This window comes from Scomber scombrus, chromosome 3, assembly GCF_963691925.1.
Source record: "Scomber scombrus chromosome 3, fScoSco1.1, whole genome shotgun sequence".
Lineage (NCBI taxonomy): Eukaryota > Metazoa > Chordata > Actinopteri > Scombriformes > Scombridae > Scomber > Scomber scombrus.
Window position 1 is genome coordinate 17,735,801 of NC_084972.1, and position 13,827 is coordinate 17,749,627.

General features: G+C 40.6%; 2 protein-coding genes across 2 annotated transcripts; one reads left to right on the forward strand and one right to left on the reverse strand.

Moving 5' to 3' along the window:
- Positions 1–58: 58 nt before the first annotated feature.
- LOC133977895 (olfactory receptor class A-like protein 4) lies at positions 59–1,679 on the reverse strand. The gene is made up of 2 exons (XM_062416193.1): positions 1,196–1,679; positions 59–1,100 (listed from the first exon to the last, which is right to left on the reverse strand). Exons 1-2 carry the CDS (start codon positions 1,280–1,282, stop codon positions 108–110), a joined length of 1,080 nt encoding a protein of 359 aa, XP_062272177.1. The 5' UTR covers positions 1,283–1,679; the 3' UTR covers positions 59–107.
- A 5,499-nt stretch (positions 1,680–7,178) lies between these two features.
- Positions 7,179–12,103, forward strand: ssu72 (SSU72 homolog, RNA polymerase II CTD phosphatase). Its single transcript, XM_062415986.1, has 5 exons — positions 7,179–7,438; positions 8,377–8,520; positions 10,411–10,550; positions 10,727–10,845; positions 11,155–12,103. Exons 1-5 carry the CDS (start codon positions 7,359–7,361, stop codon positions 11,254–11,256), a joined length of 585 nt encoding a protein of 194 aa, XP_062271970.1. The 5' UTR covers positions 7,179–7,358; the 3' UTR covers positions 11,257–12,103.
- The last annotated feature ends 1,724 nt before the right edge of the window (positions 12,104–13,827 follow it).

Consider the following 13,827-nt stretch of genomic DNA (forward strand, 5'->3'; position numbering starts at 1 on the left):
ATGTTTGGGTTTCTATTTGTAGGTTTATTGATTAAGCACATAGCCAAGGAGGTTAATATAATGGCAAATTTTTGTATATTTCAGTGTTTAAAGGAGTATCAGAGCTGTCATTTGTTTTCTTTCAAATTCTGAACAACAAATATTGTTTGTTTTCCTTTCTTTTCTTTAGCTTCTGGGGAGTCATTCCCAACTTCGATGTCTGCATTGTGACATTTAACAATTTTACACCACCCAAGTATCATACCCATGATTTTCCTCCTGAGCTTGCCATGTCCCAGGGCCACCACCATGGGACTGAATCCTACAAAAAGTGAGGCCGAGAAATGAGATACAGTCAGCAGCCCTTCAGCATGGTGTCCTCCATCGTGGTTGTAGTACGTCACTGCAGCGACCTGTAGGGCCCAGCAGACCACGAAGAGTGACACCAGTGACATGATTACATGAGCTGCTTTACGTTCAGTGGACACATGTTTGTCCAGCTCCCCGTGGCTTCCACCAGAGTCTCCCCCTGAGGTGACGGCTCTGATGTGCTTTGCCAGAGCGTGCAGGGTGGCCAGGTTGGTGAAAATCATCAGCACCAGTGGCAACACCTCATTGAGTGCCAATGAGCTGGAGGCAAAAGCTGAGCCCTGTTCGCTGGAGGGGAACTCCCAGATGCAGCCCAGCAGAGGCCTGGTGGTGCAGCTGATCACCATCAGCTCCACAGTGGCATTGCCGTGAACATGGGTGCTATATACCAGAGCGGGGATAGAGAAGGCAAGATTAGCCCCCCACACAAGGCCCAGAACAATCCAAACTCGCCGCCTCTCCCGCTGCTGTGCGAGAGGTCCAAAGATGACATGCTGCCGCCTCAGGGTAGTGCAGTGGAAGACGCTAAGGGCCAGAGTCACCCAACAGCCCACAGCTCGCCACCACACCCACAGCAGCATGAAGACTCGACACCAGCCTGGAGAAAGAGACACATCCAAGCCAAGGTCCGACACAAAGATGGGAACTGTGCGGAAAAGCGAGGTCAGCAGGTTTGCCAGTGACAGGTGCACCAAAATAGTGTCGGAGGGAGGGAGCCGTCGAGACGGACTCTGAATGGCTGTCTGAAACACCTGAGAGTGAAGGAGGGAGAGAGAGTGACACTGAGAACAATCTTAACAGAAACATTCAGCTCAAGTCTTGAATAAAATGTTCTGGGTTATCTTACCACATGGATGACCAAGATGTTTCCTAGGATGCCAGAAAATACCAGGAGCCCAAACAAAATAGCGTCTACGGTGAGTACCTCTGACATGGCATTATCCTCTGCATGGCGACATGGTTTGCGCTTTCTTTGTGACACAGGCACAGGTGTGAGAGTCAGAGTGAAACATCAAAGCTTCATATACTCCACTACTGCTGCTGATGTTCCTCCTGGTGTTTTATATATGCACACGCACACAAATAAATAGATTCATTACATGCATTCATCTATGCTGACTCAGCTCAAGGTCAATTTAGTTGAATATGTTGATGAATTGAGGCAGCAAAGGTAAGCACTTTCAACGTTTTATTTCCACGCCACCAACCAACTGCAAATGCAACGCTGTCTCTTGACCTGAACAATCACATCAGCAGGTGTGGGTCACTGTTATTTGTTGTGTTCATAGCAGCCTGTTCCCATTAAATTATTCATACAGATTATCACTTGACTCTGCTGTGGAAATGTGTGTAGTGATGCACCAGTGATCTGCTTATTTGTTTTTTCAGCAGTTCTAATGTCCCATTACTATAGTAGCTAAATAACAATGGTTGATATCAGACTATCAGACATATCAGTAAATGCAGATCACATAGACTTTTACTAGTTATCCCATGTGACCTTTTCGGTGGCAGGTGGTGCTGAGCCAGTCTCACTGATGCAGCATTTTTCTCTTATTAGTCAGCCTCCATACTCTCTCCTTTGGTACTAATTGTTTGCTTGGTTGTAAAGTTTTTCTCTTGGGATGAGGAAATCATTACTTCGAATAATCTCTCATGTCATGATGAAGATACAAGCTCGGCGGATAATGACGCATCTTGATCACATGTCAGTGTTTGATTTTTTTCGATTGTGCTTGAGATAATTTATTATCAGGAGACTATTTTCCATTTAAAAGCCTATCAAGTAAAATATTAAACAGCAGAAATTTGGTTAATTGTATTATTCCTTCTGACAGCTGCTCCTTTTTCATTTTAATGTTAAATTAATATTAACAATCAGTATATAAAGAATATTATGAAGTTAACCTCATTCAACAATAATTAAAGTGTAAGTAGCAGGGCCCTTTTGCCTTAAGGCCTCTCTGATGCACCAGATGTAAGAATGCTGCATGTACAGCGATAACGGATGCAATTAGATGCACTTTATCTGCACCTGATTTGTAATAATGTTTAGTTTGTGTTGAGACTGTGTCGAGAGGCCTTATAAAGTGCTTATGAAGCTGTTTGGATTATGGTGTAGCTGTTTGTGTGATCACCATCAAGACAGTGGACACAATGACATGTGGATTTTAAAGTACACTTCCATGCAGCCCACACAAAATACAGCCTGACACAGTTTCAACAAAATGTGAACATTATGAGCCTTGCAGAGGTACAATTGCAGGAAGTAATTGGACTGCCTCCAGACAGTGGTGTTGCTTTAATTGGGTCCTGACTCAATGTAAACAACACATTTACTACCACATATTTTATTTTAGCCTCATGGTGTAACACTGTTTTCTGGAGCACCAAAACAAATCTATAAGTGCCTTATTGAATAATCTATATAATAAATCGCTACCAACAACATTAAACATTTTGGCACGTTTCGATACTCGGAAATGCTACCTACATATCATTTAATGGTTGCACATCTTGATTTGTGATTTACGAATCAACACATTCTGATTTTTAGGCCACATGCTGAATCAAATGCGAAATGTGTTGAGGTTAATTCAACGTACTACTCTACCTTAAATGTTAAGATAGTGGAGGAGAAGGGTGTAGTTTTTTTCGTAGATAACTGTGATAATGTTTATGTGGGTGTTTTTGGGCTTTGATTAACAGCAGCTCTGGTTTGGTTTAATGTTGGGTGGGATGCATGTTGGTTAAAACCCTCCATCATTGCTGCTTGTTGTCTCAGTATTGACAGACACCTGCAGCACTGTGTGTGTGTGTGTGTGGGATGATGACTCACGAACCGTGTGTTGATGACTACTATGTTGTGCACGCTCACGGCGCGCGCTCCGTCCACGTGCACTCTCGCACAGCAGGCATCAAAGCCTTTATGTCAAGCCAGACAGGAAGAGGGGGGAAAAAATCTGATGGCACGATAGCCGGGTCCTCGCGTCCCACCCAAAGAAGTAGGTGATTTTCCTGAGATGAATGTGAACACTAATTACTCGTATCGTCGTTTAGGTTGTGTTAACTTCATCCTGCAAGCCAATTCATCCCATGCAAGGTCATACTCGAAGCTGCATGATTAAATGTTATTTCTGTCGCAGATGCACACCCGCTCCTCTCGCCCATGGACGCGCTATCCTGTTTCAGACGGATTTCACTGAAGCAGAGCTGATCTTATGGCAGTCATCAGCCCGCCTTTTACCAATCTGAACCAGTGTACATGAAAACAAATCGACGAGAGGAAGGGACATGAAAAGCCAACAACGACCATCACTGCTCGCCTTATCTGCGCTCCTGCTCTGCACATTACACCAGGCAGCTGTGTCCAGCTGCAGCTCAGCATCATCAACATCATCAGCAGCAGCAGCAGCAACATCCCCATCAGAGGTGAGAGGCAGGGATAATTTGGGGACACCCCATAACTGGCTAAAAGAGACTAACACCAGTTCCAACTATGGCAATCACAGCCACAAAAGTAGGCCATCACCAAAGCTAAAAGAGGCATCAGGCCACGTGAATAGCTTCAACACCAGCAGAGGCAACATTACTACTGTGATATCTGAAAGGGCTGGCAGACCAAGCTGGGGCACAGAGAAAGGGGTGTCATCGCTGTGTGCTTACCGAATGATTGAGGGAGGCATCGGGGGGCAGCTCTGTTTCCGACAAACACTGTTTGGGTACAAGTGTCTCAAGGGAGACTGCAGGACTGTGGTGTCTTTGGGGAGCCTGGTGGCAAATATTCTTATCAATGGCAGTGTACTGTTACAGTGGACCCATGAGGAGGAGTCCAACATGACTGGCCGAGACATCAACGCAAAAGAGGCTACAGCTGTCCAGAAGAGCGATGGGACAAATTTAACAAGAGAAGAAACTCTAAAATCTAACCCTGTTTTTGGTGTCCGACGGCACAGACGGGGAGGCTACGAGTTGAACTGCTGGTGGAATGGAAGCTATACCCAGTTTGAGTGTGCAGGTGTCCATCTTGGATCTGGCTGCAGAGACTTTCTCCTGACCGAGCTGCATGAGAACATACCCTACCGCATCTGCCTGCGCTCCCTGGCCCGCTCCCAACCAGCTCAGAGGGCAGATCAGAAGGACTGTGTGGAGTTTACCCTGCCGCCGTCTGGGATGCAGGACATTGTAATTGCCATGACAACAGTGGGGGGAGCCATTTGCGTGATGCTGGTCATCATCTGTTTGCTGGTGGCGTATATCACAGAAAACATCATGAGCCCCACAACACAGCATTCATACTCCTACCGTACTCACTCGCGCAACTAAGTTTAACACTCAAAAGATGCACTGCTAAATGAATAAAAGGGCCTTCATTTAACCTCCATTATGAACATATCTAATCTCATCATCATCATCACTCATTGTCAATAATTATTTTTTAAATAGCCACATAATATGGTATGTGAATATGAATTGAAGCACAATCTAATGTGGCTCTGAAAGAAATAACATGCCTTGTCAACCTCTGCGAGGATGCACTGAACCAAAAGTACTGATAACTTAAATTTAGTAAACAGTAGTTTACTGTGTTATGTTTTTGTTTAGGAGTTGTCTGTGATTGAGTCTGTCAATCTGTATGCTGGCAGCATTTATACAGCAATACAATTAATGAAATGCTTCGAGTACATCAGAACCAGATTTTATTTGCTAAATGTGCAGCCTGTGAAAGTGTCCATATTGATTCTGTTCTTTCTGGGGGCACAGGAAAATGAAACTTTACACGAGTTACTTTTTTCCGCTTTTAGGTCTGCATACAGTATGTATTTGTACCATTTTGTGAAGGGCAATACAATCTGGTGTACAATTTCCAAATACTGTGCCAAACATCTTGAGTTATAATGCCTTTTTGTCCTGCTGTCAGTGAATAAAGTATCATGAGGTCATTTGTAATACTTTGCAGCTTTCCTTATTTTTCTGTGTGTTTATGTGAGAGTGTGTTTATGTGTCTGCTGTCACATCACAGGACAATTTACAAGAATCAAAAACAGACAAGAATTTAAAATTATCGTACAGACACAAACCGTCATGAGCTATGTGATGTCTGTTAATCACCAAAGAGAAAATGGTGCTAAATGATATGAATGAGCCTGTTTTGTTGAAAGTAAATAGAGGATTTTTGGGTGGTTTTAACAGGAAAAAAGCAACAAAATCAAATTAGGTTAAAGTTCTTCTTTCTTTCATTAGGCTATACAACATATCTAATATTATTTCACTACATCAATATACAAAGTGACATGGTAAATATTTTGGAAAATCAATTTAGAAAATATTTATGAAGAAAATAACCAGATGGGTTTCTGTTTCTTGGCTGATCATTAAAATTAACTACCTGAATATTTGAAGTACTTCATCACATAAATGCCATTATCATATAAATATGCCATAAAGCCTGTTCACCAAAATGGCCAAACAGTCTTGGAAACATTAAAGGCGACATCAAAGTCAAAATTGACAAATTCATGTAGTCTCAGGGTAACATCATACTGTATAGACGATGATCACATGGAACAGTAAGTCCAGTGGAAAGAATACACAGAAGAGTTACAATGATTTGTTGATTAATCAATTAGTTTCCAAATTAATCGCCAACTATTTTGACAATCAATTAATTGTATGTAGTCGTTCTCTTAGTTAAAAAAAAGTCCATACTCTCTGATTCTAGCCTCTCAAATGTGAATATTCTTTCTATAAAAATAAACAAACAGTAATATTGCAACTGCATCATAAACACTGAATATTGATACTAATCAGTGGTGGAACAAAGTACTCAGATCCTTCACTTAAGTAAAAGCCCCAATACAGCAATGTAACAATACTCTATTACAAGTAGTAACAATCCTGCATGAAAAATCCTACTTAAGTAAAAATACAAAACTATTAGCAGCAAAATTCCTTTGAGTATTACAGTAAAAGTGGTTTGGTCCCTCTGACTGATATATTATTATTATATGACATCATTAGATTATTAATTGTGAAGCATCAGTGTTAGAGCAGCATGTTACTGTTGTAGCTGCTGGACGTGGAGCTATTTTCAACTACTTTATATATAGTTAGTTAATTTAGTCCAGTGGTTCCCAACCTGGCATCGGGACACCCCAAAAGTTCAGCAGATAAATCTGAGAGGTTGTGACATAATTAATGGGATAGGGAAAAAAACACACACCTCTATGATACATAAATCTGTTTTGAGATTTTACTGAAATTAAACCATGTGAGAAGTTTAGAGGGGAAAATAACTATTTAGTGGAGCTGTTAACAACTACACACTGCTTTTTGTAAGACGCCAAAAGCCCAAAAGATCGGACACCACTGGTTTAATCTTAAACAATGTGTTATGATTGTTATATTATCCATTGTGTTACATCTTTATCTGAAGAGTCACTAAAGCTGTAAAATAAATGTAGTGAAAGTACAGTATTTACTTCCGAAATGTAGCAGAGTGGCAGCATAAAGTAAGTAGGCGAAATATAAGTATCAGAAAATTGTGCTTAAATATAGTACTCCAGTAAATGTACTTGCCACTGTTACTTTCCACCACTGCAGTGCCATTGGATTGAAATTACAAGTCAGCTCCTGTTTTAGAAGCTGTCCTGTGTGTTCACATGGCCACTTTTACTATAGTATAAATATATATATGTCTAACTTGGATAAAAGTCCTATTTTTCCACACCATGTTTGTTTGTCAACGTCACGTCATGACACGTAGAACGCCCCGCCCCCCGATGACATCACTCCATAAAGCCGTATTCTGCTCGCGGCGCTCCGCCATTTTAACTTCCTGCTTGGTAAGAAGACGAGCTCACCGTGCAGTGTTTGTTCTTGAAACGCTTTCTGATTTAGTTTAACATAGGGGTTTGTCTTGTTATTATTCCTTTACAGGGATCAAACTAACCACCTCTGTGTTAGTTTCCGACAGCTTTGTATCGTCTAGTTTCAGCCGGGGAGTCGCGATGCCGAGCCACCCGCTGCGTGTAGCGGTTGTGTGCTCGAGCAACCAGAATCGCAGTATGGAAGCGCACAATATCCTCAGGTAAAGACGAGCCTCCGGGACCAGAAGAAACTGGAAAACGACTGCGAAGTGAACGAAATATGTGCGGTATCGAGCCGTTATCTAAATGATGGTGATCCTGATGGCAGTCCGTCGGGCCTCAACGCAGTTTAACAATGGACCCGCACCTCTGAGTGTCACACCGGGGCTACAGCACACTTTAAGCGCTGCTTTATGACTAACTTTCAGCTTTATAGTCGCCTTAAAGTTAAACGTCCACAGAGCTTTTGCTTTCAAACAGGTTCAGGGCTTTCAGAATAATCGGCCCAAGTTGTTTAGTAGTTTTATTTCCCCCCTTTAACACACACATATGTTGACAAGAGCGCCCCCTGTAGAGAAATATTCCGGAAGGGAGGAACTGCAGCTATGCAACTCTGGATGACTTATCAAATCTGTGCAGTCCTCACATTCTCACACAAACTTAGTAGCTCTTGGACAGGTGTGAGTATGTCCACATAGCGGAGCTCAGTGGCGACTTGTGCACCAGGATTGGGTTAAGAACAAGTGCCTTGGTCTAGAATAAAATGTTTATGGACTAAGATAGACTCTTTGGTTACAAGCTCAGCTATACATTCTAATTTAATATTTATAGTCAGCTGAAGTAAACCTATATAGGATTTTTTTGGTCATTTTAACATAAGACAGTAATGGTGTGGCAAGCTAGAAATAGTCTTACAGCTGTGTGCAGTTATGTTTGATTTCATATCCTGAGACATATAAAAGACACTTTTGTTATCCGATTATTAATTTAGATATTGAATCTGAGGAGACAAATGAAAAAGGTGATTTCATAGGTTTCCCACAGGTGTTGAAAGATTATTGTATTCTGCTTGTATGTAATGGTTTCTTATATCTAATGATGATGCAGGAAATGTTGTGTTAAATGTTATTTACTCTCTTGTCCTTTTTCCTCTTTGCAGCAAACGTGGATTTGATGTGCGTTCATTCGGGACAGGGTCTCATGTGAAGCTACCCGGTCCTGCCCCGGATAAGCCAAATGTGTATGACTTCAAAACGTCATATGAACAGATGTACAACGACTTGGTCCGCAAGGACAAGGAACTGTATCCCCTTCTCACTCATTTTTGCACACACACCTTAAACACACGAACTGGAGGCCAGATAAGTAAACACATGTACACGTGTCTTCATTAGAAATTAATCTTTGTGGGAGCTCAGGAAGGTATGATTACGCTGGAGCGGCACAGCGGACGGGACTACAGCGATGAGTAAATGGCATGCAGGGATTTAAAAATGTGCTTTGTTTAAACTTATACAAGTGGCAAGGAAAACACCTTGCAATACAACAATGGTGAAGTCTTAAATACAGTTTGTTGAAGATCATCCTTTTTTTTTTAGAACACTTATACAGGTTTTGACTAGTCATTTCTAAAAACCATAGTTTATATAGAGTATGAGGGTATTTGTGTAACCATTATACTCTTTTAATGTACTTTTTAAGATGCTGTACTTTTCCCTTTCCTAACGTATATAATTTTGCATCTACAAAACATTTGGTCTTACGTGGGCGGCTTATGCTGCGTTGATTACCCACAAAGATCATTTTAAGCTCATTAATGAAGCAAAAACATTTTACTAAGTATAACATTTCATTTCATTTGGTTTTTTTTGTAATTGCTCATGCATCAGTGGTAAGGGGGAACAAAAACAAACACAGCAGAACTGCATTAGAAAAGAACGGTGGACAAAAGTTTACCTACTTAAAGAAAAACATTCATTACAAAAACTAAAACTACAGGTAGCCTCCAGGAGTAAACCATTTAATCCTGGTTCATGAAGGTTGAGCACATCTTAAATTTGGATTATGTGCTTGTAAAATTTAGTAACCCAGACTAAAAGAAAATCCACACTTTAATACACCTGTAACTTTGTGGAATTGGAGGAGCAAAAACTGAAATTGAAAATTTCATTGCATTTTCTGAAATCATGAAAATAATTTCATCAAAAATATTAGGCTGTTTAGTTAGTACCCATCTGGGTGCTGGCGTTTATTGGTCCTCACTGAAATATCTCAAATGCAGGATAATCGTCCGTCAGAAAATAGGTACGATTGACTAAAAACCAGACTAAATCTAGGGACTATTCCTGATCATGTGAGAGAGAGCCTATTAGTTAAATAGGCTTAACCTATAAATACATTACTATTGGTTTTTTTCTTAATTTAAAAAAGTGTTGTTGCTAATAATGCTGCTGAATTGCAGGTGTAAGTTTTGTCATCACTGTAAGTTAAGAGGTGAAATCTGTGTTCTTGAATATGAAAGGTGCCTTGTTAGACACTGTAATCTAGCAGACTGTATGTCATAATGTAATATAAATGCAAGATGTACATAATGCCTCCCATATAACTTGAACAACTATATGTAGTATTCTTGCGACCTTGCATGGATTTCTCAAATATAGTGCACTTTTGTGGACAATACACCATAGTGGTTGGTCTTCTTTTTTTTTTTTGATTTTTATCTCAGTGTCTGTTAAGATGGTCACACAGTGATACTGAGTTGCATGGACTACTTCAGCTGTCTTGGAAATGTTAAGGAGTGTTACTAATTGATCATAGTTAAGACTTCTCAGTTTTACTGATACTGCCCTGAAATGCTATTCTGTTGCTGAGGTTTTCTCAACTACTAATAAATGATAGGTGTAGGGTTCACAAACACCACTAGAGGGGGCTGCAGCTTTTCTAATGCAAACCCTGCTGACGCCACTGAAGTGTGTATTCACCTGCTCCTGTGATATGACAAGAGAAGTAACCCAACAAATGCAAACTGAACACAGTCTCATCCTATATCTGAACACCTGTCTGTTCTGGCAGTGTTACTGGGCTACTGCAGGCACTTCCCAGTGCCCAGTTGATTGTTTCTATGATGTGTGTCATGTGACCGTGAGATGTTTCTCTTGCTCCTGCTGTGTTCCTTGACCACCTCACTCTTCAGATACACACAGAACGGCATTCTGCACATGCTGGACCGCAACAAGCGCATCAAATTGAAGCCGGAGCGCTTTCAAAACTGCAAGGATAAGTTTGACCTGGTCATCACCTGCGAAGAGAGAGTCTATGACCAAGTGCTGGAGGGTGAGGCTCCTTTTTATGGGGGGGAAAAAAAGTTTGGGGGTGTAGCTAATTCAGAGAAAGGACACTGTCGCAGCATCGACTCATAGCAGGTTTTCGAACACTCACTTTGCATACACACCCACGTTTTTTACAACACTGACTACATTGTTCTCTCTTTCTCATCTATTGCTCCCCAGATTTGAGCTCAAGAGAACAGGAGACTTTACAGCCCGTGCACGTCATCAATGTAGACATTCAGGATAACCATGAGGAAGCCACGCTGGGCGCCTTCCTTATCTGCGAGCTGTGTCAATGTGTGAGTGTCTTCAAGCAGGAATAAATGCCACACAGCCAAACTGAGGGCAAGGTTTAAGGATTTGAGTGGTTCAGTAATTAAATTATGTAGTAAATCTAAATACATGTACAACATTCAAATTGCTGTACATGTATTTAACCTGCTAAATATTTATTTCTGAAAGAGTTTGTGATAATCTAATGAAATGCTGTCAATGTGTATAAACTACAGATTCATGAATGGTGTATATTGTTATGAGGTTGTTGGTGCAGCTGAGTGTGCATGCGCGCGCAGGCTGTGTGTAATAGGCTTTCTCCTCCACCCCTGCAGATCCAGCACACTGACGACATGGAGAATGAAATCGACGAGCTCCTGCAAGAGTTTGAGGACAAGAGCAACAGGCCTTTTCTTCACACTGTCTGTTTCTACTGATACACAACAGACATTTGCAATAAACACAGACTGAGATCACAAGCAATCAAACAGTGGTATATAGACACACACACACTCTTCATCTACGACACAATTCATGCACATTGTGTGCCTACATACACACACAGCTATGGGTCAGGACCTAACAAATGGCTGCTGTTGGATTTATTGGTGATGATGGGTTTTTCCTCTCTGCAGAGGACGGACTCGCTGCTCTCGCTCTGCCTTTATTCTTCCAGATCAAGGTCAGGCCAAGGTCCTCCCTCCATCCCAGTCTAGTGAAATCACTCAACCATGTCTCCTCAGGGAGAGCCATAACACCCCCCCCCCCCCCCCCCCCCCCCCCCCCCCCCCCCCCAGTCAAACAACTACAGTTGTCCCAAGTCCTTCTGATTTTGTTGAGTACAGCACTATGATGCGGATTTTTTTGTTTTAAATTTATTCTCCAGATGAAATATAATCGTAATTCATTGAAGCATATACTATGTCAGATTTTTATTCCTGACCTGGGACAGTGTAAGTGTCTGTATTGGGGTCAGACAGGGAGAAAAATTAGTTGAATTGAATGCGTGTTTCTTTTGTGCGACCATGTGTTGTAGATTAGTTAGGATTAAGTTAAAGTGGCTGGGCAAATAATGAATAACCAAACCTAGACCTCTCTGAGGCTCTCTTCTGATGTATTTCCAATATAATGTGTTGATTCATATTTAAACTTGGATATGCTATCTTTCAGGGCATAGTTTTTTTTTCTTTTGTACATGTTAAAGAATTGAAGCATTGTCAGCTCAGAGTGCCTGATTTTTTCTGTATGTACATATGAATCCACTAAAAGAATCTCTAAGAAACATTTCATGACTCTTCATTTGCTTTGTGACATTTAGAGCATTAATTTAAAGTTGAAAATGGGCATTGTTACACCAAGCTTTTAACATTCAGCTACCCCCTACAGTGCTGTCAAGTATTTTAATGTTTGATTTAGATGATATAGACCTCAGACAAGCAAAACAAGTGTGATTATTTTACAATATTTCAACAAGTGAGGGTTATCAGAAAATAATTTAAACTATGTTCTCAGTTTGACTTGAGACAGTCACTGCCCACCTCCAGCCTATAATTTACCCAGAGAAACTGTGGGGAGTGTTTGGGCCACAATGAATGATACCTTTCATTATCATTTAATCAGATTATCATTTTCTCAATTAATTAGTTTGGTCTGTGAAATGGTGAAAAATGTCTATCACTGCTTACCAAAGTGTGACCTCAAATATCTTGTTTGTCCTTCCTACAGTCCACAACCCAAAGATATTCAGTTAGCTAAAGAAACCATTAAATAGTCACATTTAAGAAGCTTTAATATTTAATATTTAAATAAAAATTATCATCAAAATAGTTGCCGATTCATTTTCTGTCGATCCATTACTCCAGTGGTATGGGGACCCCCAGGGTTCTTTGAGGGGATACCAGGACATCCTCAGCAGAAAGGGGAGTCATTTATTTTCACTATAATTCCACCCATAGCCTAAGTAACAAAATGTCAATGTATGACTATAGTGGTCATGGGTTTCATACATACATACACACATACACTCACTGGCCACGTTATTAGGTACACCTGTGCAATCAAATTCAATCCAATACAAGCTCGGCTATAAATTCTAATTTAATATTTCTAATTTATAAATGTTTAAGCTTATATATTGTAAGCTTTTGTTGACATTGTCAGGAAGGTGATAATTCTACTTAATGTTTATTATTGAGGTCATAGTGGGTGATGGTGGTGTATTAGGGTGCATTGTATTGAATGGTGTTCCTATTTTGGCCACTTCATTAAAATACATGAGAGGGGCAAAATATTAGGAACACCAGTCAATATAATTCACCCCAGTACGCCATCACCACTTTGTACGACCTCAATAATAAACATAAAGTAGAATTACCATCTTCCTGACAATGTCAACAAAACTGAAAATGTATAACTAAAGTAGAATTTATGGAAGAGCTGTTGTATTTGATTGAATTATATTGCACAGGTGTAGCCTAGTTAATGAAGTGGCGGTTGAGTGTACACTTTCTTTAATAAAACATCTAAAAGCTAAAAGGAGTTTGTGAATGTATACATGTCAGTAAAGACAAACCACCTGAACTTGACTAAAACGATTATGTTAAATTAGCATGTCGGCTAAAGTTCGACGGAATTTGAATCGAATTCGAACGTTCCAGTAGTGAAGGTAACCATGGCAACTCGTGTAATTCGTTAAAAGCATAAATCAGTGATTGGTTGAACTCTGTAACCGAGGACAGTAGCTCAACGACCTGTCACTGTCACTGACTCTTCCTCGGTGTTAGCGGATAGTAAACTGAGCAGGAGCCGGTCGGTGAGTGAAAGCAGCAGCACCTTGCGCGGATGTTCAGGCACGAATAGTTCCAGGGAGACTCAGGAGTCCCTTCTTCTTATCTCGGAGCGCAAAAACATGTAAGCTATGTTTAAAGATATTCAGTTGTGATGGTAAAAGATAAAGTCATGTTAAAAATAAACACTATTTAAATAATCAGACAAGCAGAATTTAACTA